Raw genomic sequence first — 25,713 nt, 5'->3', positions numbered from 1 at the left:
TTTGTGCTTACACTGCATTGAAGTGATTCTGCAAAAGAGACATATTGGTGTCTTCTACAAGTCTTTGTACATGATAATACATGGAACTTGAAGCCCTCAAAAACCACACAGATTAGGGCAGCAGTTACCAATTATGTGCAACTGTGTGTTTGTCAGATAACCCTTTTAGACCATTAAGGGCTTGATTCAAATTAATAATAATCAAATTAACTAATCACTATATCTTACTCTCTCTTACTGTCCTGACCAAATTCCATATGGAATTAGATATAATATCTGGGCTAAATCTCAGAAAAAAAAATATTTTCTATCCTATTCAGGGTCTTACACCTAAATTATAGGAGTGACAGCATTCTGCCAATAAGATGTGCCATTCCTAGAAGGAACAGAGTGAGATAAGGAGTGAGCAGAAGCTTTAAATCCCCGTTTTATACCAATTATCGAATCTCCTCCTGAGTCAAGAACTGAACCAAACAACTGGCTGTCAGGCTATGTCCACACTACAGCTTACATGGATATGTTAGATTGCTCAAGGGTGTGAATAAGCCACATCTCTGAGCCATGTAAGTTACATCGACCTAAGCACCAACATGGACAGCGCTAGGATGGTGAGAGAGCTACTCCCACTGACATAGCTACTTCGGCTCACAGGGGCCAGAATAATTAAGTCGACGGGAGAGCTCTCTCCAGGCAGCTTACAGCATCTGCACTAGCAGCACTGCACCTTTTGCCATTGTAAGCTCTGTAGTGTAGCCACAGCCAGAGTCCCTTGCTGTAACCACGGCTGATAGATCTTTTCCTATTACAGGCCCACGCTCTGCCCTGACGGAGGACTGCACAGGCTCCATTGCATGCATTTGCATACGATATAAATGAAATGTCATCATAAATCTGAGTTCATTAAATTTGGTCACACCACTAACATGGATTTGATTTCTGTTCTTAGTAGGATTTTTCTTAATCTCTCAAACATGCAATTGCAGCTACTTTCCAAAAAGCAACTGTGGGTCATACGAACATCTGAAGGCAGAGTACAGGGCTCTTTTATAATTCTCTATGGACTAGATTCTGTTCAGTTTCACCCTTGACTTCAATGGAATTACTCTGCATATACATCAGAGTTTGGCCCAATATACACTGTTACATACACGTTTGATACTTCTCAATGATAAATAACTAGACTCTAACCATCACACATTTAAGAAAAGGAAGCATATTTCAAAGCAGCAAGGACTTTGTTAAAAAAAAAAATTCCCGAGGGATATACAATTTAATTCTGCTTACAAAAACGTGAGCACGTGTTGTCCAGTGAGGCCAAGTACTGACCATAACACTCAGCCACAATGTTTTAGTGTTACATTGAATTGTGAGAGTAATGCCTAGAGAGTGAAATCTCTCCTCCTTATTGCCCTGAAATAAACTACTTACGAGGATTACTTTGTCTGCTGACTGAATAACAGAAATAATCACTTAATCTGCTTAACACCTTAGCTTTCATTTAACAGCCTTGACAATCGTGAAGAGCTAAAAAGGTTAAAACAAATCACCATCCAGTTCTAACAGGAATAAATACTGTTTCATACTCAGATGAAAAAGTATCTATCATGTAGGGTGAGGGTAATGTCACTTTAGGGAATTTTAATTATGAAATGAAGCCTTAAAATGACAACTGTTCAGATATTATATGGTATCAGATGGTAATCACATTTCACTAGATCCCCTACATTCATGTAGTTTTTTGGTTTTTTGTTTTTTTTACATATCCATAGAACAAAGTGCTAGATGGGTTTAAAACCCATTTGCCAGTGCTGCATTTTGCAAGCTTATGTAGTTCCCTACAGCACTAGTGTTGACTTTCTACTTTTTTTTCTCCACTGAAGTAGAAAATAAAACCATTTCATTTACATAGGCCCCACCTCCTTTGGAATCTGACAGGGGCTACTGTCTGCCTGTGTGGATCAATATTGTACTAATTGGTATCTGATTCTTTTAATCTATTTGCACTGGGCCAGTAGCCTCACAAAGGAAAGTGTTTGTTCCTGTATTGAACCCTTTTAACAAAAATCCAGTATTCTTAAGTGTCTCATTTTTATCATGCTTATTATCCAAACAAGTTATTGTTGCTAAGAGACTTCGCCTTTGAAATAGTTAGTTCTCAAAACATAACATAGCCATCCCTGCTCTGCTGACATCCATGGAAGGGCTAACCACTGAATTGCCTGGGAGCAAAGTCAGGCCCAATGTGCACCTCCTGGGATTTTTTTGGTTCTTCAATTGTTGAGTAACTGACCTCCAGAACCACCTTGCAGATTTCTGCCTGTAAGCTTTTTTTACTGTGTCCTTTTAGGGAGTCCACTTTAAGGCACTCAATTCTACGCTTAGGCAGTAGGCACCTACAATAGGTATTTGGGCTCTGAAGTGCCAAATTAAGCACTTTGATGGAGAACTGGGTACCCTAATTTAGGCACTTAAGTTTGAAAATTAGCTCCACCCTGCTTGTGGGGCTATGTGTATATGCACACACACAGAGTCACTTTTTGGCAGGCTTAGCAGCATTCAAATTATATTATTTGTCAGTAAATGTCAATTTCACCTGACACACTGAAAACAACAACAACAAAAAAATGGATCATAACAATCGGCACAAGTGCAGACTCCCTGCCTTGCGTCTGCACGGATCAGGTGCCACTGACCATGCAGGAGATCAGAGACCCCTCTGTAGCCCCACTGTCACAGTCCCACTCATTTACTCCTGCACTGCCACAGGGCCTCTTGATATCCAATCCCTGCAGGTGAATGGTATGGGGAAGGCTGCGGTCTTGGCAGAGCAAAGCAGAGACCCCTGGCCAGGACTACAAGGAGGATGAGGATGACATCCGGCCACAGGGGAGGCCACCCTTCCGCTGAATGGCTCCATCCCTGAGCAGGAGCCATTCAGCAGCTGGGTGGCCTCCCTTGTGGCTGGGGTGGGGGAGCTCTTCTCTATCCCATCTGATCTACAGTCTTCCTCACATCTTGTGCCTGCAGAGATTGGGTATCACTGGCTCTGCAGTTCTGCTGTCATAGCCCCACTCACTCACTTGCCAGCCAGCTGAGTAGGAGCCATCCCCCCAGCAGGAACTGTTCAGCAGCACCCCACGGCCGGGGCTCGTCCTTCTCCTTGCAGTCCTGACCAGAGGTCTCTGCACTGCTGAGCCAGGACTGCAGCCTCCCCCACACCTTGCATCCTGGTGACTTGGGCCTCTTGGCCATGCAAGGAAGGCCCTGTGGCATTGCTGTCAGTGCTGGGAGCCCTGTGTAGCCCCACTGCCAAACTCTAATTCCTACCCGACCTCCTTTTAATTTCTCACATTTGTAAAAACAAAAATTGTTAAGATGTTTTATTTGTTAAATTGGTTAATAATCATTAGGATAAATAAAAATCAAATGCTGCTAAGCTTAGTTAGGGACTGAAATGGTTAGGAAAGGAATTCATTCCTGGATATGAATTAAATCACCAACTCCTTCTCCAGCTGGGGTAAAGTATATAGTTAGATGTCACAAATGCATTATTGGGTGGAGGCTGCCAGAAGTCCTTGTACTAAAGGCTGTTGAGCAATGTTTGCAATGTCTGAATTTTAGCTTATTGCTTTGCTGTCCAACTAAAAAGATTTTTGTAAAGAGGATTTTAAAGTTACTTATAGGTTGAGCTGTTACTGTACCTTGGCCTAGATGTTTGTCCCCAGCCCTAGGCTCTTCCAATCTGTAGCTGCCACTTCCAGCGTTTAGAGAGAGTTCAGAAAGACTTATATTTATTTCTGTATCTTCAAAGTCCATGTGGCTCAAAAAGGCATCTCCAGTTAAGAGAGGGTCTATCACTAGTGGGGAGCAGGGCGGAGAGGGAGATGACAGAGATGACCTTGGAGATAAGGATGTCATTGATTTGGGGGTCCCAGACAAAGATCTCAGAGCCTGGATACGACTGGTGGCATCTGTTTTGTGAGTTTTTGCCACCTCGTTCTCATGAATAGTGGTGATATAGCCTGAAGGCCTAAATCCAGCGGCTCCCTCCAAGAGTAAGAAGTCGACTTTGTTCTGATAGTCTGAGTCCAACTGTTCCCACTGCTCACAGTAGAGATCAGTAAAACTGGCTGAGGTGGAAGAATCCTGGCTAGAAGTGGCAAGAGATCCTCTGCTCGATGCAAGAGAGCCAGGGCTGCTGCCTGAAGAGAGGGAAAGCATGCTGGTAGAGAGGCTGCAGAAAAACACAAACATGTCAGAGAAAGCTTGACTTTTACATCATATGAGTTCTGAAAGACACCGTGACATTTTTATGCATGACTCATCAACACACTCACCAAAATGCTGGTGCAGGTTGCTATTTTAGCTTTTAAACAACAAGACACCAGTCCATAGCCCTAGGCACCCTGACAAGTTTGAATTAAAATCCATACAGGAATGGCCACCCATCAGTACAGTTGACTGAAAATTTCCAAAATTGAATTGATGACACTTCAGTGAAAACAGGTGATATAATTTGCTTTTTTCAACAAGCTATACTCATCATCCGATGGGCCCTCTCTTACACACACACACACACAATCGTCAACTCAATGCATCAAAGGATTAGAGTAACAGCATTCTTTGTTCAATTATGTGGAGGCCCTCTGGTTCTTCTTAACCTTCAAGGGGGAGCATGAGAACAGGTTGTTTGCCCCATACAGGAAAGATTAGTTAATGCCACAGTGAGGAGATGACGATCTCTTCATGTCACAGGAAGGGTTTCCAGTTGTCTAACCGCAAACTCCAACCCAGAATACGGCCTGCAGTGAAGTTCGGCCTGCAACTGTCTGGGATGGGCCCAGTAACCTGCTGTTCTGAACTGACTTGCAAATTCATCTATGTGAAAAATTAGCATTGCCGAGCAGAATCAGCCTCAGTTATTCCACTGCCACAATAGTGAGTGACTAAACACAGCTCTGACTACCCATTTACCCCTGGAGATCTGCCTCAAATCAGAATTAATCTCAAGTGAAATAAGTGTTAGTTGAGTCCTTGGAGGATGCTTGTTCACATAAAAAGACCCCAACAATGCAGCACAATTGTTTCTGCTCAGTAGAAACTCAGAACTGACATAGGAGATGTTATAAATCAGGAAGTAATACATTGGCAAGCAGGCTTGTACAAGGACTGTTTTAAAGCTAGCCTTATTTGGCTTTCATTTCACAAGTGGGAAATTCACACCAACTTTTATTTAAGAGAAGCAGAATGCAATGGGGTAAAGTGTGTAAGAGGATTTTGTTGATGTAAGAATGCTAGACTTGTAGATTTGTTTTAATAAGATGAACAACAATTTGTATTTTTGTGTCAGTTATGAGATCAGCAAGAACAAAATAAAATACTATTCCCAAACTAAAACAGAACTATATAACCCCTTAGTCCTCACATATGTTACCAGCAAGGAGTTCCTTGGTGCATGATCCTACAAATACTTAATTACCAAGTACAATACTTACTACCCTGAGCAGTTCCATTTAAGTCAATGGAACTACTCAGCATAGTAAGTACTATACTGCAAACACTAGTAGTCTTAGAGCCTTTAGCCCTCACTTCACATCTCGATTTGCTATTGTTTAAAAACTTACACTTGGGTTATTTTTAACATGATCTAAAAAAAAATTCCTAATGCTGAAAAAGCTAGGAAAATGCTAATTAATAAGCATAATATTACTTAAGTAACTGCAATGCTGTCTAGGAGTGGTGCTAAATAAATGATACAACATATGCTTGTTCTTTTAAGGACAACACACAGAGTTCAGCAGAGTTTTAGCACAGATTGCCTTCTGCACTAGGTTAGCAGATGTGTATCACATCAGTCTTATGAAAACCACCTGTTGTGTGAAGCATGGCTTAAAAGAGGCCACCAGCATTTGAGTATGAACCTTGGTAAGGTTTGTAAGACTATTGAGAGCTAGTAAATACACTCTATTATAAAACAGTTGTAATTTCATTCAGGGCCGCCCAGAGGATTCAGGGGCCTGGGGTCTCTGGCGACGGGGGTCCTTCTGCTCCGGGTCTTTGGGGCACTTCGCCGAAGACATGGAGTGGAAGGACCCCTCGCCACCGAAGACCCGGAGCAGAAGAAGCGGTGGCGGGTCTTCGGCGGTGGGTCCTTCACTCCGGGTGTGTTCGGCAGCACTAAAAGACCTGCTGCTGAAGTGCCGCCGAAAACTCTCGTGCGGGCCCCTGCGGGGCTCGGGGGCCTGGGGCAAATTGCCCCACTCTTCACCCCCCCACCACCCAGGCAGCCCTGATTTCATTTTTAAAGGATGCTTCTTATTCTTTCCCTGTGACAGAAAGTTTGGCTAAACTTCATTATATTGCACATACAAATACATGCACACAAGCATTTGTTCATACTGTGTGTTTGCCCTAATCACTGAGTGAGTGTGTTAAGAACAGAAAGTATGGTGCACAGAGTAAGGAAATAATGAGTTACACAGCCCACACGGTGAACTGGGAAATGAATGCATGATGCAGCTCCACGTGCTAGAAATAATGCCTACTTCACCATGTAGGAATAGCTGCCCATCTTCAATAGATCTAAGTGGCCTCTCTAAGAGTCAGATATCTTGCACTAAAATTTCTTTCCAGTCTTTTCACTATTGCCTTAATGAAAGAGGATAGGCCTCAGAGCAGAATCCAAAAGGAAAAACAGCAAAGAATAACATCAGCTCAGTTTGCCCAGTTGATAGAAACCCTATTTCTCCAATGGATGGGCCAACTCTGTATCGAGTTCTGAGGATGATATATGTGTACTTGTCTCCAAAGCTATCAACTTTATCCTTTTCCGTTTGTCTGAACAAACGGAGTACACAATATTTCATTAGAACAAGTTCAAAGATACCATAAATACAATAGGCACATTTACAAGCAGGAGCATAAATCTGAAGTCCACTTTCAGAGATACGTGTGCTGTGAGTGGCATAATTATCAGGCATAATAATACATGCTTATTTGCTAAGATTAGACCCTTAGTAATGTCAACTTCTGTGATAAATTACCTTATTACTCCCATCCCTCACCCAAATCCAAGCAATTTATTATTTCAACTCTTATTATACAAAATTTGAGCACTATGATAAGGGAGAAAGGACAGTCACGTGATGCCCATTTAAAGCATATGTAAATCTCTGAAAGACTAAAAACTCACTTTTTCAGCTGGGTGTGTAACACTACAACTAATCGTGTTGTTTCCTCCAGTTCGTGGACCAACTGATTTCTTTTGCTATTCAACTTCAATCTAGAGAAGACAGCAAAGATGGACAATAAGTTAAAATGACATTTTAATATTAAAATGAAGACCAAGCAGTAAACTGTGCCCTTACTATGCAATTCCACTGAGACTAAGTAGGAGTCAATTAGGACAGTAATCAGCCCTGTGTGAAACAGTTCTATACTATTTTCATTTTTTTTTGTTTGCTTAGTTTTTTAAACAGCTTCAAAGAAAATTAAAATCTGGGGCCCAGTCCTACTAATGCTTATTTCTGGGTAGAGCAGCAAGCACTATACCTGGCTGTGTTTCTAGGGTCAGTCCATAGACATTTGGTAGTCACTTTTGGATAACTCAGGAGGCATTTTGCCAGTCACACAGTTAGAGTCTTACAGTCAATGTAACAGAAATGTGAGTTTGTGAATTATCCTTTCACTCAATTTCAAAAAGGAGAGGGAATACATTTTTCATGTCAAATATTTCTCTAAATAAAACAGGTTAAAAAAATCACATTGCTAAAGACATTTATGATCCAGTGTAATTTCCAGATTTATAAAATGTATTTCTACGCATTCAAATTCTAATGAGCGCACACAGCTCCATTGTTTCCCTTCACCTGTTTAATGTCACCGAGTAGTGCTAAGCAGCTGGAGCAGACCCAGAATCTGCCTCCATAACTGGTAATGAGGCATGATATATTTGTGATTGGGTTTTCAGTGGGAGATTCTCCACACACACACCTAATGGGAAAAGTGGGTTTTTCAGGCACTTCCCTCCTACACCTCTCCTCCCACTGAAGGAGCTTTACTAGAAACTCCTCACAATAGTACCTGGTATCTAGTTTATGTAAATAGAAACAAAGATGAATGTTAGGTCGTATACAACACTGCCTGAGGCTTCATGTACCATTAAGAGTCTAAATCCAGTCTAGCTAAATCCAGGCTTGTCTACGCAGCCAGTTAGAATGCGGCAAGCAAGAGAGTGTGAATCTACAGTGCACCAGTGGTCACGCATCAACTCGCCATGTGGACCCTGTTTGCTGCACACCCTGGCTTGCTACAGACTTACTCACTGTGTAGACAATCCCCAGGAGTCAGGGAAAAGACAGCCAGAAAATGGCCAACATGCGTTGGACCTCTTAAAAAACAAGTTCCAGACCAAAGAACTCTCTCCTGGAAAATCCTTGCCATCAAGCCTTAAGAGTTCAACTTAGAGAGCAACAGGAGAGCAAGAACAATCTTTACTTACTTACACAATAAAGCATAAAGAATGGGAGGGGAGAGGGGCAGTGGGCCACTGGATATGGCACTGGGCAGGCAATCAGGAGCACTGAGTTCTATTCCCGGCACCATCACTGACTTTCTGTAAGCTACTGGGCATGTCATTTACCTCAGGGCCTCAGTTTCCTCTCCCATCCTTTGTCCATTGCTTATTTTGACTAGAAGGTCTCTGGGTTCAGGGCCTTCTCTCACTATATATTTGTACAGCACCTACTACAATCTGATTTGACTCTCTTTTGGGGCCTCTAACCACTACTACAACACCAACAAAAAACAGATAGCCAAGGCCAGCTCAGTTGGGGCACATGAAAGTTTTAAATTTTGAGGACGATACTAAGCTGGGAGGGGTTGCAAGTGCTTTGGAGGATAGAATTAAAATTCAAAATATTCTGGACAAACTGGAGAAATGGTCTGAAGTAAACAGGATGAAATTCAAAACAGACAATTGTAAGGTACTCCACTTAGGAAGGAACGATCAGTTGCACACATACAAAATGGGAAATAACTGCCTAGGAAGGAGTACAGCGGAAAGGGATCTGGGGGTCAGAGTGGACCACAAGCTAAATATGAGTCAATAGTGTAACACTGTTGCAAAAAAAAAAAAAAAAAGCAAACATCATTCTGGGATGTATTAGCTGGAGTGTTGTAAGCAAGATGTGAGAAGTAATTCTTCTGCTCTACTCCATGCTGGTTAGGCCTCAGCTGGAGTACTGTGTCCAGTTCTGGGCACCACATTTCAGGAAAGATGTGGACAAATTGGGAGAAAATCCAGAGAAGAGCAACAAAAATGATTAAAGGTCTAGAAAACATGACCTGTGAGGGAAGATTGAAAAAAAAAATGGTTTATTTAGTCTGGAGAAGAGAAGATGAGGGGGGACATAATAACAGTTTTCAAATACATAAAAGGTTGGTACAAGGAAGAGGGTAAAAAATTGTTCTCCTTAATCTCTGAAAATAGGACAAGAAGCAAAGGGCTTAAATTTCAGCAAGGGATATTTAGGTGAACATTAGGAAAAACTTCCTCTCAGGGTGGTTAAGCACTGGAACAAATTGCCCAGGGAGGTTGTGGAATCTCCATCAGTGGAGGTTTTAAAGAACAGGTTAGACAAACACCTGTCAGGGATAGTCTAGTTATTACGTAGTCCTTCCTTGAGTGCAGACGACTAGACTAGATGACCTACTGAGGTCCTTTCCCGTCCTACACTCCTGTGATTTACATCACAACCATATTTTATATGTATGTAGGTAAAGCAAGAGAAATTCCCTTGAAGCACTAGCATTACTTCAGATTTACAATGGTGTAAGAGAGCAAATTTTGCATTTTTGCCCTTAGTTAGAACATTTTCCTTAGTAGAAGGAAAAGTGGGGTAACCCATGCAATTGAAACAGCAGGTATTCAATAGGGATTAGAAAGCAAAATATGATCACTCGGCTATATGAAGTTCTCATTGAATCTAGCTCTTCCTCGTAAAGAAAACTCAGCACAAGCACTGAAAAGCAAGCTTTCAGGGCTTACAAGTTTTGCAGTGAGGAAACCAGATGGAGATTTTAATGAACTCGCACATTTAGATTATATGTTTCCTCTTCTAATGATATTAAAGTATCTTCAACTTCATAAGGCATAATTTATTTTGAAAAATAGAAGCCCTACCCTGACAGCTGTCGCATTGTAGGCTTTTCTTGATTTATACCTTTGGGCCAAGGGTAGTTTTTAAATTTGTTACTAGAATTTCAGCTAGAAATTTAGTCCTTCATCTCACTTCAGAGAACTTCTGAAATACTAATTAAGTTCATAGCTGTACACACTTCAAAGTGTACATATATATCTGAGTACACTGTGCTTTATAGAGGGTGAAAATTTGATTGATGTAGAAGTCAAATGGATTCTCAGCGGCATCATTAACAAAGGGGGATGCACTACAGAGTAGTATGTCTAAAAATAAGCTTTTCCTCCCTGCTCCCACCCTCAGTTCTTTTGTGACATCCCAAAATGAGTGTTTCCATAAACTCCAAGTAAAGGAGTTAATTTTAGAATGGTAGTAGGAGCCATTCATTTAGCTAGAAGTGTTTCACAATAGTAAAAATTCATGTGATCATGGATCTCTACAGTGTCTGGAATTTTTCCAATATGCATGAATATATTTTTAGCATACTTGTGTAGGATAGCAGCTAATTACACAGAGTAAATGAGAAGGGGAGGGGTGCTTGGGGACAAAACCTTTTTTTTTCAGATAAAACCTTAAAAGCAGAAGACTTCTCAGCTGCCTGTGGGCATTCCTAGAACCTCAGGGCACCTTGCTATTTTGCCATGATAAAACTTGATTATTTATTCTTATTCTACCTCTAAGCCAGTAATTTAAGCTTTCCTCTGCTCTGGTTACATACCTCTCTGTTAAGGCTTTGCTTTGAGTATCTCTTGCAGCTTGAAGGTCTTCCTCTAGACGTTTTCTCTCCATCTCCAATCTTTCCACTTCAACCCGAGTCCACTTCCGGGGGCTAATGAATCGCATTTCCTTTAAGAGCTCCTCCTTCTCATTGATTAATATTAGTCGGTCCCGTTCTGAATCCAGCACACCTGGCCAGGCCTCACTATCCAGTTTAGCTAGATGTATTTTTAGGTTTGCTATTCTATAGAAAAAAAATAAAGTGCACTTCACATACAGTGTTTGTGTTTAGTGGCCTGAGCCCAGCTGCTACTGGACACATGTCCACATAATGAACCACCATTGTCATTAGTATCTTTGCTAAGCTGCTCAGCCTGGAGCCTGAACTACCCTCCCCCACTGGCATTGTTTACACCATGATTTTTCAGATCCATGATTGTCAACAGTGCAGCACCAAAAGGAAATTGCAACGTATGTAAGACCCAGATGTTTTAACCACATCTTCTAACAAGGACAGATACCAGACCCATCTGAGAATTGCCTGCACTACTGCTTCCACCAGCTGTACCCAATAGAAGTTATGGGAGTGAAAAACATCTTGGTGTAAACCCTAGAGATGTTCCATCCAAGTCAGAGCTGATGCATACAGGCTGATACGCACTACCACTGTCAGTGCTCTACTGGTTTTGTGGATTGAGAGAACTTTGTACTTCAGGGCTGAGAAGTGCTCTCTATGGATGCCAGATTAAGTCACTTACATTTCAAATGAAAAAACTGATCTCGTACTGACAAAGCTAATATGCTAGCTAGTACTAAAAGAATCTGAATGTTGAATATTGAACAGTTTTAGTAAGCACATTTACAGGCCACATTAAAGTATACATAAACATAACAAATGTTAACCCTAACTAATGCATCTGGATACTGTGTGAATGAGCTTGTTCCTAAGCCCTCAGCTCTGAGTTTCAGGGCACCCTGCTATTTTGAACAAGGTTCCTCAGTGCAAGTCCAGATTTGAAAAAAATCGAAGATTTAAAACTTAAACCTCAGGCAGCAGCAACATGTGTGTATGTTAACTGTCAAAGGGGTGACAAAATATCACTCTGAATCACTAGTCACTTATTTGGATACTGCATAAAAACTATTTTGATTACAGGCATTATTCCAAAGCTCAACATTAAACTTTATAGTTACTGGTACTTCAGGGCTGTATTATATGTTCAAGAACCTAAGAGATAGGTACTGAATAATCAAAAGAAGGGAATCAACAGCAATAGCTGGTATATCAGTAACTATAATGGTTTCAATAGAATAATAGCTGGAGTTTTAGTGGGTAGCTATATAGCAGATCTGATTGCATAAGTTTCCATTCTAGCTACCTGGACTCAAGTCACTTGGGTTTTTGAATCTTTCCCCGTTAAGGATGAAGTTTTACCATGCTTTTTCTCTGACAAAACGTGGACCTTCGTGGAAAGATTATACAAAAAAAGGTTCAGCAGTTTTGATATAAAATATGAAAGATGGGTTGTTGTTTGTTTGTTTGGGGGGATTCTTTTTTAACAGCTCTACAGCTGAAAAGGCTGGTGGCTGGGAAGATGAATTTTGGCATGCAAATTGCCCTCATGAGACAGTAGTTACACATCTCATTCAGGGTGTGATAAGACTGGAGTTAAACTGAAGTCAATTGGTTGCCAATCTGAGTTTGCCAGTTCTTCTGTACTCTGGACATACTACATTGTTCCAGAACACAAGTGTTTGAGGTTTATGCTAGGCTGAGCACGTACAATTGTATTTATTAACTCAGGTAAATGGGCAGCCAACTAACTGGAATTAAAAATCTTAGTCTAAATACACTCTTGGGTACAAACTAAATCCAAACCCTGATTGGCTTGTCAGAGTTAGCAGGATCACAGAAAAGGGGGAAGCCACTGTTACATGGTTGTCAAATTTCATAGTGGTAGCCGTGTTAGTCTGTATCAGCAAAATGAACGAGGAGTATTTGTGGCACCTTAGAGACTAACAAATTTATCTGAGCATAAGCTTTCCTGGGCTACAGCCCACTTCATCAGATGCATGCAGTGGAAAATACAGTAGGAAGATAGATATATACACACAGAAAACATGAAAAAATGGGTGTTGCCAAAGCCACTATAGCCCACGAAAGCTCATGCTCAAATAAATGTGTTAGTCTCTAAGGTGCCACAAGTACTCCTGTTCTTTTTATGGTTGTCAAAGGCTCTCAGGATTCAACTTCAGCCCTCCAGCTCCAAAGCACAGGAGGACCAAAAGTCCATAGGACTCTATGAAAGGGAGGCAACCTGGCCAGGACTAAGCCTACCTAACTTGTTCTTATTACCCTAGAATGGATGTTAATGCTTTTTCTGTCACTTTGCTGCAAAGAAGCCACATTTGCGGGGGCCCATTCTTATTGCAGAGCCAGTTCCCACGGCAGGGTTGCTTCTTCTTAATTAATTTAAATTCTATGTTTATTAGAAATTCATCCTGAATATTTTTAGGCCTTCTTAGAGCTATTTTGTTTCTTACTGCCTGATTAAGTGCAACAGTGTGCTCCAATGAAGAATTCACAGTGGTATTAATTTATAATCCAAGAATTCCTCAGTGCATTTTGAAGGAATATGAATTTTTGTAAGAGGATTGCTTCGTATTAATCTGATCACTCTTGGCATACATTTGCATGGATATGGCTTTTCAATGGAATTTGCTCTCAATGCTCTGCACACATTCTTACACTTTTTTTAAAACTAACCCTGAATTTGCCCCTGCTTTGCAAGCAACCATTCTTTGCTTTTTCGATTAAAAAAATAAACCCACTTTTAAAGTCCAAAAAAATTCTTTCATCGTTATGGAATAAATGCTTTGCAAACGACTTGGCATTTAGCTGAAAACTCCAGCCCTTCAGCATTCACAGACTGAGTATTTAAACCACTCATGCACAAGTCCAGATTTGCATTACAAAGAAATCAGCTATAGTAGGTTCTGAGGTGCCAGGCACATAGCCATTCTGAGTGCCTATCACCTCTGAGGCTGAAGGAAGTGGAGGAAAGGATGCTTAGTTTTATTTTTAACTGTACTATCTTTAAATAGAACAGTCATTCTAGATCAGTGGTTCTCAAACTAGGGCCGCTGCTTGTTCAGGGAAAGCCCGTGATGGGCCGGGCCGATTTGTTTACCTGCTGTGTCCGCAGGTTCAGCCGATAGCGGCTCCTACTGGCCGCGGTTTGCCGCTCCAGGCCAATGGGGGCTGTGGGAAGCAACACAGGCTGAGGGATGTGCTGGCCACCCTTCCTGCAGCCCCCATTGGCCTGGAGCTGCGAACCGTGGCCAGTGGGAGCTGTAATCAGCCGAACCTGCTGACACGGCAGGTACACAAACCAGCCTAGCCCGCCAGGGGCTTTCCCTGAACAAGTGGTGGCCCTAGTTTGAGAGCTACTGTTCTAGATTGTTTGTTTACTATCCCAATATGCAATCTGACTCCTTTATTCCCCCAAACAAGTGGCTCCCTACTTGCAGGAACAAATCAATGCATGTACACTTCTATACCTGTGTGTACCTGTAACCCACACACCTTCTGGGTGTGGTGTTGTGTCCCATCTAGTGGCATCGTGACCACTTAGAGAGAGAGATAAAATGAGTCTGCTCTACAGCCTTCGCTAAGAGCCAGTTGGCTTTTTGCTCATGCACTAAGCTCCATAGATATCAGGTTTGATCCCACACACTGGCGACCAAGGTCTGTCCGTGTTACACACCCAAAATTGATTAGAAATTCAAGTAGTCAGACCTGCTTCTGCACTTCAATTGCTGATGCAAATTGCACCCACCAAAATGGAGGCAGCCCTTTAGGAAGGGTGCTCTTAAGTGTGCTCGCAAGAACATACTTAAACTTTTGTAATGCTCCAACTGCTGCAGCAATGGTGTCAAATATGTCATTAAGCCATTAAAATAACCATTTAAGACAAGTCTTGGTCAAGGGCTCAGTCACAATAGCTGGTATCTGCTGTCCAATTCCAACCTTGTTTATCCCAATTTGATTAAGACTTGGTCAACACTTTAAATTCAGGTGAACATAGCTAAGTTGCTCAGGGTCTGAAAATTCCACACCCGAGCAACGTCGCCATGCCGACCTAACTCCCAGTGTACATACAGCAAGGTGACAGAAACATTCTTCCATCAACCTAACTACCATTTCATGGGGAAGTGATATTCCTACAGTGATGGGAAAACCCCTTCCATGATATATGCTGGTCTACACTACGGGGATATGCTAGCAGAGCTATGGCACCATCACCATGCCACTGTCATCCCCATACTGTAGACATACCCTTAGGACTGCTCTGCATTACAAAATTAGGCTGGCGCAAGTCACTTTGCATTGACCTTTCCTTCGAGAAGCCCAGCTAGCTAAGGATGAGACTATCACCAGGCCCTTGAATCTTTTCAGAAAGGGATGTTAAGAATGTTAGCAGGAGACCTACAAGTAGTCTGACCCTTTGTGTTTCCATTAAATTAAATGTTATAACTAAGTTAACATCAAGTAACCCCTATTTCCAGGCCTTCAGTTTTATCTTTCCAGATAAATCTGTTTTATTAAGCCCTGAATATTTACTCTTCCCACTGGGACTCTCCTTTTTACAATGAGTCTCTCTACATAGTGCTTGAATCCCTGACTCACGTATGGAAAAGTACCCAGTAGCTTACTTGGTTCTTTTGAGAGAGTAATGCTCCACTGGGTCCTGGGGACAGAGAAATTCTGATTCTTCCTACAGACTCAGCATAAGGGGCCTGTCTTTTAATTCCACTTTGCCAATCTATCAAGAAGGTAAGAAATACCTGGGGTTGCAAACTTTCTGTAATTTTAAATAGATTTTGAAAGTTGGTTCCAATAATACAGGGACTTCCCTGCTAGTTGGTCTACTGTTATTATTGTCCCACTTTATGATAAGAGGGGTAGAAATGAACCTGGGAATTATCATCCAATCAGCCTTTTAGATGTGGTCTTCAAAATCTATTCTAGATACCTGTTAAGGCTGAGAGCTGTAACCTTTTTGCAGAGAACTAGCCAACTTTAGGAAACACAGCTTCTCAGATATAGTTAATTATTGTGTGCTCTCACATTTGATCTACAAATACTGTTTCTCCCAATGGGGGAATATTTTATATGGCCTTTACTGATTTGAAATTTGCTTTTAAGTCTGTTGACAGAAGCCATTTTAGGAAGAAACTTGCAAGGGCTTGGTAACATCTCAGGTTAACTATCTTTTGAGAGCCCTTCTTGGTCAAACAATAGCCAGGGTTAGGATAGGATGGAAGGACAATCTAACAGATCCTATGTCTATTATAAAGGGCGTGTATCATAGTTTGTTGTCCCCCTTTCTTTTTAATGTTTATATTAAATGGTACTGGGCCTACTTGAGGGGAAGCAGTATTTTGCCCCTAAAATTCTGAATTGACCAGTGTCCTGCTATAGGCAGGTATGGTTTTGTTGTCCCAAATGCCTTTGAGTCTGAAATGTCCATTATGGGATTTTAGCATTTTGTGTCAGCAGGAATACACAACTATAGATTAGCTGAAAACTAAAGTATTTACTTTTGGATATAAACCAAAGTTCCATAAATGGATAATTGATGACCACTATATCAAACAGGGTAAGTGCTTTTCTGATCTGTTTATATGCTTTACATTCTGGTATGCTTTACATACATTATGGTCCATGCAAACAATTCTTTGTTTTTCTAGTGTGCATGGGGATTATTTAATTGCACAATCTCTCAGACTGTTCACAGCTAACGTTTGTGCTCAGAAATTATATTATTGAATTATATTATCTCATTAAATTTCTATAGTGGAAATTTGGGGATGGAAAGATCATTAGAGAAATGCCAAATACATTTTTGAGGCAAATACGTCATCTCCTCAGGTATGCCCCAGCTGCTTTATGTAGGGCAGAGGTAGGTGAATGCTCTATATCTACCAAAGCACAATGCCTCTATATTAATTATTAGTTGCAATTTCAGAATTTGAATTTACATTGGCTTCCAAGGTCATGTCTGGAGGAACAGCTTAAGTCTAAAACTTCAAAATTTTCAAGACTTTTGCAAGTCCAATGTCTGCATTCTTGGGGGTTTCAGAAACTAGGTTTGGTCAGGACTTTAAGAATTTTCATTAAGCTTAGAACAGAAGATGTTTGTAAATAATCAGGTGTTAATGCAACCCACGTGTCTCCCAAGCTCTGATTTAAAAGTCATCCATAGATCTGAGAAATATTTGGAAGTTTTGAATACTAAGCTAAAAAGGGGACTTCATAACTCTGTTTTCAAACACAGTTGGCTCATTAGGAGGGGAGGCCTAGAGGCATTCAGAGGCACAACAGTTTATGCCATCCAGGTCCACCCAAAGTTGAAGACTTGCTACATTACTTACTATTTTGTTACTTTTGTCCTTTGAGAACTATAATGACTTTCCCCAGCTTTGATGCAGAAGCCTTTTGCCTCATGAGCTCAACAATTTGAATATTGGTGATGTAGCAATGATGTTTCAGTTATACAGACAATTGCTTTATTTACCTGGTCAAGAAAAGACTTATGTGAAATTAATTTTCTTTATAGCCTAAGTGAATCAATTTATTCTTAATATTTTAAATTTCATTTTTTTGATACAGCTATTTTATAAGTTAAGTACGGAGAAGGGTAGAATCTGTGTTTATCTTCTGTATTGTGATTATTTAAAAGTTTGTATTTACTCTGCTGAGCATTCTGGTTAATTATTAAGATGCTATCCTAACATATGATTTGCATTTGCAATTCCATACAGTCTTTATTGTCATTAAAAGCTGGAGTCTTTCAAAGAAACAGTTGCTGCATGCTGGCCCCTGAGCACAAAAGATCTTTCAGAGTTTCCGTGAATGCCCCACCATCCCCACTGACGTTCTAATTGTGCTCTTAATGGGTTTTCCCCTCAGTCACAGATATCTGTTTACATTTTGAACTGTACAGTCCCAGTGGTAAGCAACAACAGACAAAACACCAACTACCTTCTCTTTGCTTCTTCATACCGGAGGCGTAATCTGACCTTCTCAGCCAACTGATTATTAGTGCTTGTGATAAACTAGGAAATAAAGTATAATACCAGTGAATTAATAAACAGCCATTGTGCCTTGAGACATTCTATATTGTATATTGAAATTGTAATGCTGCTAACTTGTCAATTGAATTAAATTCATAGATTCAAGAGGTGATCAGACTGAAAATTGTTTCTTTTGATTGATTTTTTATGATTATGTGCTTCAGGTGTTTAAAAACGGATATAAGATGCAAGAGTTATCTTGCTCTCCAGTTATAGAGTACAGCAGAATCTGACTAATTCACATCTACAGTTGGGGCCCAGATTTCCCCCCTTTGCATTTAAAACTACAGCGGAGGACTTTTTGCAAGGTAATTTTTATTATCTCCTCTTCTGAAATTTTACAATATGCATTGTGTTGGTCTGTCTTATTTAGATTGAAAAATCTTTAGGGCAAGGAACATAATGGCTATTAGGACTGGGCTGATAGATGCCTTACAAAAATAGAACTACAGTAGTAAGGACTATTCACTCAAGTGAGGAGTTGCAGGATTGGTCACAATGATACCAAACCTGCCATCTGATCCACATGGGTTGTCCCCGCTGCACCTGTGCAGAGCCCCAGTCAAAGGTGACACCAGTTTGCCTACGCTGATCCGATTGCCAGATCAGAGCCCAATGTTTGTAAAGCACCATGAAAGTTTATGGCACTATAAGACACCACACATTTTATAATTTTAATACAAGACCATACTCAGCAACTTGCTATTAAAATCTTATTAAGAAGTAGCAAGAAGCCACCTTTTTTATGTGCAAAAGTCAAGATGTGTGCATTAGAGGGCTTCTATATATCTTTGAAAGTTAAGGATGTTAATCAACAGACATAGGAAGAATTCACTCCAAAGAATCATTAATTTTAAGGATTTGCACCTATTCCATAATTCCCATTTACAATAATAGGATCCAAGGGTAAAGTACACTCTTGTGGAGAGGGCCAGCACAAGGGTTATGCACCACTTAAGTGCCACTTACGTTTTTAAAGGGTGCATAAGCCTGCAACTGTCCTCTACACAGGGTTGCATTGTAACAAATTGTAACAAAGAGTTGAAATTTTAAAAAATTGGTAACATTACTCATTTACAATTCAAATCCCCAGCTAGTAGAAACTAACTTCATGAATGACCTAGCCCTGCAAGTTTGTAATCTTCCTCAAAGCTAAGTCCATAGGTAGCCTCAAAACATTCCCTCTGTCATAATGCTTGTCTTATAACTGAAGGGTTAACAGAATATTCCATGCCTCAAGGAAGAAATATTTACCGGGGGGGGGGGGGGGGGGCAAAGGGTGGGATCCACAAAGAGACTTAGGCTTTGCAACACTGAGCATCATAGTGTCTAACTTTTAGGTGCCTAGAAAAAAAAAATCACAGGAATAACGCTGGAATCCCCAAAGCCGAGTTAGGTGCCTATACAATGCACGGGGAGAGATAGAGGCCTTAGAATGTGATCCACAAACGCCAGCATGCCAGGCAGGGAGCCCCCCAAAGCTAGTCAATGGGAGATGCCAACCAGAAGGGTATATGTTAAGTCCCGCCCTGCTCACAGATATAGGCGCCTAAGTCTAGGCTGTAGGGAGGTGCTTATCTCTGCTTGAGATCCACAAATTGGAACCCACTTCCTTGAGTCACAGGGTTTAAACACTTTAGCTGCTTTTTGCTGCACATGAACTGACCAGAGAAGGAGGAGCTGCTGCTGCCACCCACCTTATAACTTTTAGCCCAGTGATTAAAGCACTCCTGTGGGACATGGAAGACCCAGGTACAGCAGGGGAGGAAGGTGGGAAAGCCCAGTTCAAATCCTCTCAGGAGGATACTCTAACTCCTGAGCTCTGTGATATTCTGATGGGGGGATCCATCAGTCTCTCCTACTGAAGCTGTTCCACTGTGGCAGAATAATGAAAGAGTGATTGGAGCAGGGGGACCAGACCCAGGGTCTCCCACCTGCTAGGTGGGTGCACTAATCACTGAATTATAGGATTCACTCTCCCACACTCAGGCCCAATGACTATTAGGTGGGGAGGGGGCGGGAGGGGAAGAGAGAGAGAGAAATCTCTGTAGTCCCATGGTTAGGGTCCCCACCTGGGAAGTGGGAGACCCCTGCTCAAATCATCTTTCACCTGCTGGCAGACAGGGGGGAATTGAACCTGAGTCTCCCACTTCCCCAAGTGCTCTAACCGCTGGGCTAAAAGTTATAAAATGGGCAGGTACCACCACCACTACCACCTCCTCCATTTTGAATGGAATTGCCGTTAGACTTATGACAACAGGTCAAATGAAACTTCAGTGAAAACCACACTGATGTTGAAACTCTGAAGGCCCATCAATTAATAGTTAATTGCTCTACCTTGAAGACTTGCAATATGACAACATTGATCCAGTGCAGAGAAATAATTTTTGCATGTGTTCGTGTCACGTGTTACTCACATTTCCTGAAACATCTGTTTGGGAGCTAACATCCAGATACTGTGGAGGTAATAAGGATGCATTGCTATCCCACAGGTCTGACTGTGATCCTCGGTCAGTCATGAAGCCATCCTTTAACCTGGCTAAGCTCTAAAACAAGAATTCAAAGTCATCTATTTTCTTGCCAGAAAAAATATCACCAGCTGCACAACATCATTACATTAAATGAGATATTTAAGCTTGAGTAAAAATCACAGTGACCTTTCTTTGATAAATAGTTCCTTACTCGGAACATGCATCTCACAGCAAGCTTTTCTTTGATGTTCTTGCTCTCATTTTAGAGCTCTGGGGATGATAAAGTGCTTTAATTGAAGCCAATGTCACATCATACCATCTTTGAGTTTGTGATCAGTAAATAAAACCAAAAGGATGACAGCTCCACTCCAAACGTGACGTTGGGTCATTTTATATTAACTTCTGAACTAATAATTATATTCTTTGAAATAAAAGATTTAGTCTGCCCTAGATATTGTGAACATTTCCAGTTACATCATATCAACTTTGCAAGAGTGTTTCAAGGCAATGCCTTGTCCTTTCCATCAATGGCTCATTTTTTAAAATTATTTCAGTACCTGAATGAGATCTTGTTTTTCCTTCTCTCCTGAAGTGATTGCTTTCTTGATAGCTTTCATTTCACTTAATATGGCTTGTGCTTCATCAAGTTTGTACCCACCTTGAGTATCAGACATTTTCATATCAATTCTGCATGAAAAGTTACAAAATAAAAAGAGGAAAGAGACTTAAAACACTCAAGATATGCCCAAAATAATTTAGGCACGTGACGCCGTAGTTCAAGTTTATTAAAGAAATTTTACATGAATGCATTTCAAATGCTAAAACACATGCAACTTTCCGTGTCCACTTCCTAGCATGTAAACACTCTTAATCATGGGCTGTCCTCACCCATAAGAGGGATACAACATAGTTAGTGAATGATCATAGTTCTTTTCCCCTTTTGAATATATGCAGTTACATTAACCTTGAGAATTCCACTACTCTGAAGCTAACTAAGAGGGGTTACTTTAATGCCATCCCTTTGGTTTTTGACATGCCCGCAATGAGAAACAAGTGCAGTGAAATAAAATTCCTACTATTGCCAACATCATATGTTGGGAGTCAAATTCCGGTGGAATTACTCCAAACTGATGCCCATCTAACAAGAGGAGAATTTGGACCATAGATGCTTTTACTTGTCTTCCTTCATGTGTTTGTAAATGTCAACAGAACAAACTTATTGAACATGTCTCTCATGTCTCTGTGATAACTTACAGCTTGACACTGCAAACACTGTTTGCAATGCTCACTATACTCAATTGTCCCATTCACAATGTAATAAGCATTTTCAGAATTAGAGGGCCCAAAAGTCATGTTCCAGAAAGCACCTGGACCAGCTGAAAAGTTAAGATGAATATTCAGGTCTGGTATTTTCAGATGTCTTGGCAAGATCCCCTCAAAACTGTAGAACATCACAAGGATTTCTCCACATGGACAATGGCAGGATCAGTCTAAATGTGTATTGAGAATGGTACAAGGGAGACACTTTTGGCATGAGTGTTATAGAATATGCCGTTAATTAGTCTCCAGGTACTGGGCATGTTGCCATTTTGATATCTTCAGGATGAAGGAGCTCCTGTTATTTTCTATATCACTTATGTTAGTAGAATATGAAACAGTGGATTTTACAATGTACATGACAAAAACATGTAAGTAAACTTGTATAACCCAAGGACTATGGTATTCCTGAAAAATGCCAATAAATCTGAAAATTGCAACCTAAAGTGTCAGCTCAGTGCTCCAAAATCAGAGTATCGGACACATTTTAGCAGCAAAGTGAGGCTAGTGTCACCTCAGAGTGAGTACAAAATTAAAACATACGAACCCCCCTCACAGTACTCTCTTCTCGATTCTAGTATAAGAGCTTTGTACTTCCAAGGACTAAGCAGGACCACCACAGAGAGGGGGAGAGTAAGAGGAAGTATTTGCCTAGAGGTATGGCTGTTGTTACTGCTTCAAACAGCAACAGGCAGAGATCTGCAGCCTGCAGGGAGGTTGTGGGGGCATCTGCACAGAACTACCATACAGTGAGTTATGCTTAATATATTTGTACAGGATTGATTGATGTACTCCAACATTTTAAAACAGGTTAAGATGTAAGTACCACTTAGGCATTAATAGACACAAATATTGTACACAGAGATCTTCAAGACACAACTAGTACACACTCCACCACTCTGCCTAAAGTGACAATTACAGATTCCACAACCCATCGAAAGCTAATCATCCATTTTAGGTTTCCTGATGATACAGGGGCCTGGGTTTTGGAAGGGCTTCAGCATGGTTTCTGCTAGTCCTGGCACTTTTGGCATACTAGCACCCGGGTGCAAGCATGGAAAATGGAATTTGCCTACACAAATCTCATCATCCAAACACATTGTTAGAATATACCACTTATACTAGTAGATGCTAGTGCAACAAAGTATATGCAAGTATAAGCAAGGACTGAGATCTGAGAGTTATCCCCAGAGGTCTTTGACATCTGCAAAAGGCAGACAAATCCATGCAACAGGAATTCCTTTTCTTCTTCCTTCATAGTGGTGCCCTAGCACAGATTTTTATCTTGATACTGCCTTCCCTTGAAAACCATGGAGTGTGACAAACCTAGGAGTCTTTCTATTCACTGTCAGAAAATAGAAATCAAACTCCATGAAGTTAATATATTCCTTCCTTCAAAGTGTCATTAAACAAATCCTCTTGGTTAATGACAGGCAAAGTGAATCACTGCACATTTTCCCTGCTTCCACATTGGAAATCTTCCTTCAGTAAACAGGATAATTTTATTTTCTCCTTCAATTCATCACAGCAGGAGAAAGAGATTGGAGGGCTTAGATTTAAGGAGCAACTGACAGAAGCTGTGAAAAAGTCATTTTTGTTCTATGTTTGTGCAGCACCTAGCACATCAGGGTCCTGGCCCATCCGTAGGGTTTCTAGGATGTCTGGTAATATAAATAAATACTCCTCAGAGATGTGACATATCTGAAACCAATCTAGTAGCTGCTAAGCAACTGGTTTGTAAATTACAGAGGAAAGACTTCCTAAAAATTTGTAGGGAAACCAGTTTCGACGTGTTCTGCATATTAAACTGAGCACAGACGTCATGGTGAAGTGGTGTATTCTCTTCAACAGAAGTAGGCTGAACAACTTGACAGCTGGTCTTTCCCTCCTCCCAAGGGAATTCTACTGAGAGGAGCTGGCACATCCATGAATTTGTAAGTGGTAAAAATTAACCACCTACACTATATGCCTCATTACTTAAGAAATGCCAACTGTTATTCCTACACTGGTAAGCATCAGGGTCCTTGTCTTTGTACAGCTTTTCCTCAATGCCCCTAAAGACAATGACCCTTGAATCAAGACCCTGGGCCCTACCATGACATCAGTGTTAAGCAGTACTAGATGCAGTGAGCAGGACTGTAATTTAAATGATGACATAATGTGGCCTCATGACATTGTTGGAAGTGCGTTTTGGAGTTAAGTCAGTTTGTACTTGCTCACATTTGCTACACTAGCACTTACGGTGTGCAAGTGGCAGATTCTACTATGTGCTATGTGTGCTGCTTTTCGAGTCTGTCAGTTGTGTGCCCAGATGTTCACACCCTAGGAGCACACACAGGCACAGAAAAGGCTTGAATTATTCAAGCAGCTAAAGAAACTGGGGGGAGAGGGGGGTCAGTAGGGAGAGAGGAGAAGAGAGGAGGGAAAGAACTTTTCACCAGAATATAAGATTGTGCATTAAACTTACTTCTTTAGTGTCTGGAAGCCATGCTCTTTGTACTGCAGTTCCTGCCTCATATGAGCTACCTCTCTCTTCAATTTATTAACCTGTAGTAATTGGAAGAGCAGTGTTACATTTTCAGACTGATACATCCATTAAGATTAAAGGCACGGTATTATCCACACAATCAGAACACGCTTAATCAGGATGGGCATTTCAGGCTGAATCTCCTAGAATATCAATTTAGCACAACAACAGTGAATAGCCATAACTACTAATTCATCTGGACAGTATTATAAAATCACCCTTTAGTGGAGATATATTCATCCCGTTCCTAGAAGTTATGTAGCATCAAGTTAGGAGCAAGAGATGTGAAATTCTTAACTATTAAATACACAAGTTGACATATAAAGATTAAAAGGAGACAAATATGGAATCCAATGAATGTCATTTTTATTCAATAATGTTTAATGTCTTTACAGACTTTTTAAACATGGTTAAATAATAAGACAGCTGCTTAATTGCAATAATATAAGCCACCTACTGGGCTATCCCAATTAAGAGATTTCATTGTACAACTAACACAGTGGGAAGATAATGCAAATTGTAAACACATGGACCCTGTAGTTTTCTCTATTATGCTCCTCCATAGAAGCCTGACTCACCTACTTTAGATTGGGAACCAAAATGACCAGAAGTAAAGTCTCCATGAGAAGGGACAGCACTCTAAAAATCTGCACTGAACTGAACACAAAATAGCTACCAGTGTCTGGAGACCATTCCTAGGTATTTGAAATTGCAGTACAAAGTCACCACCTAGTTAAATACCTCATAATATCTATAGCAAAATATCCTCTATCAGCTTTCAGGCAAGCTCAAAGCCTTCAAGAAAAATGTGTTATAGTTTAACTTTGGGACACTGACTTCAGAGAATTTCTGATCATTTATATTCTAGATTAAGGGCAGCAACATTAGCTCACTCAGCTGCCTTGGCATCTCCTTTAATATTTATCATGAGGTTTTGAAGCTTCTTAAGATCATTAGTGGAAAGCAAAGATCCATTTGTACTTCTTACCCTGGATTTTGTAGTAGCAATTTCAGCTTTAAGAATCTCCGGGTCATATTTAGAACTAGACGATGAGCCAGAGTGCACTGGAATGAAGAGAATATTGAATTAAGAATTCTATTTTATGGTAGCGTGAGCTTTACAACACAACACACAAATCTGAAAGGAGGACTCCAATACTTTACAAACAACCTGAAGAGTCAATATTTATTCTCTGAGTCCTAATGCTCTTTCCTGAGGAGACCAATTTATTTTCATCTTCTCTGCTTCACTTCATGCTCCAACTCTCTCCCCACACTCTGAGCAAAACAAGACCTCCCGCAGCTCTCCCCCACCTCAAGACCCTCTGCTCCTCCCTATGCT

At 40.8% G+C, this 25,713-nt stretch overlaps 1 protein-coding gene across 2 annotated transcripts in view; it reads right to left on the bottom strand.

Annotated features, from left to right (window-relative positions):
• Nucleotides 1–25,713, bottom strand: part of WWC1 (WW and C2 domain containing 1) — a 136,700-nt gene that overhangs the window by 31,523 nt on the left and 79,464 nt on the right. For both annotated transcript variants that reach the window (XM_048860193.2, XM_075131368.1), the window contains exons 4-11: nt 25,360–25,436; nt 24,312–24,391; nt 21,085–21,214; nt 20,474–20,602; nt 17,965–18,038; nt 10,918–11,160; nt 7,193–7,282; nt 3,702–4,234 (exon numbers count right to left, since the gene is read on the bottom strand). In XM_048860193.2, coding sequence (XP_048716150.1) covers nt 3,702–4,234; nt 7,193–7,282; nt 10,918–11,160; nt 17,965–18,038; nt 20,474–20,602; nt 21,085–21,214; nt 24,312–24,391; nt 25,360–25,436 — 1,356 coding nt within the window. The remainder of the gene's footprint in view (nt 1–3,701; nt 4,235–7,192; nt 7,283–10,917; nt 11,161–17,964; nt 18,039–20,473; nt 20,603–21,084; nt 21,215–24,311; nt 24,392–25,359; nt 25,437–25,713) is intronic.

The sequence above is a fragment of the Caretta caretta genome, chromosome 8 (assembly GCF_965140235.1).
Source record: "Caretta caretta isolate rCarCar2 chromosome 8, rCarCar1.hap1, whole genome shotgun sequence".
Classification (NCBI taxonomy): Eukaryota; Metazoa; Chordata; order Testudines; family Cheloniidae; genus Caretta; species Caretta caretta.
This window is presented reverse-complemented; position numbering and strand designations above follow the sequence as displayed.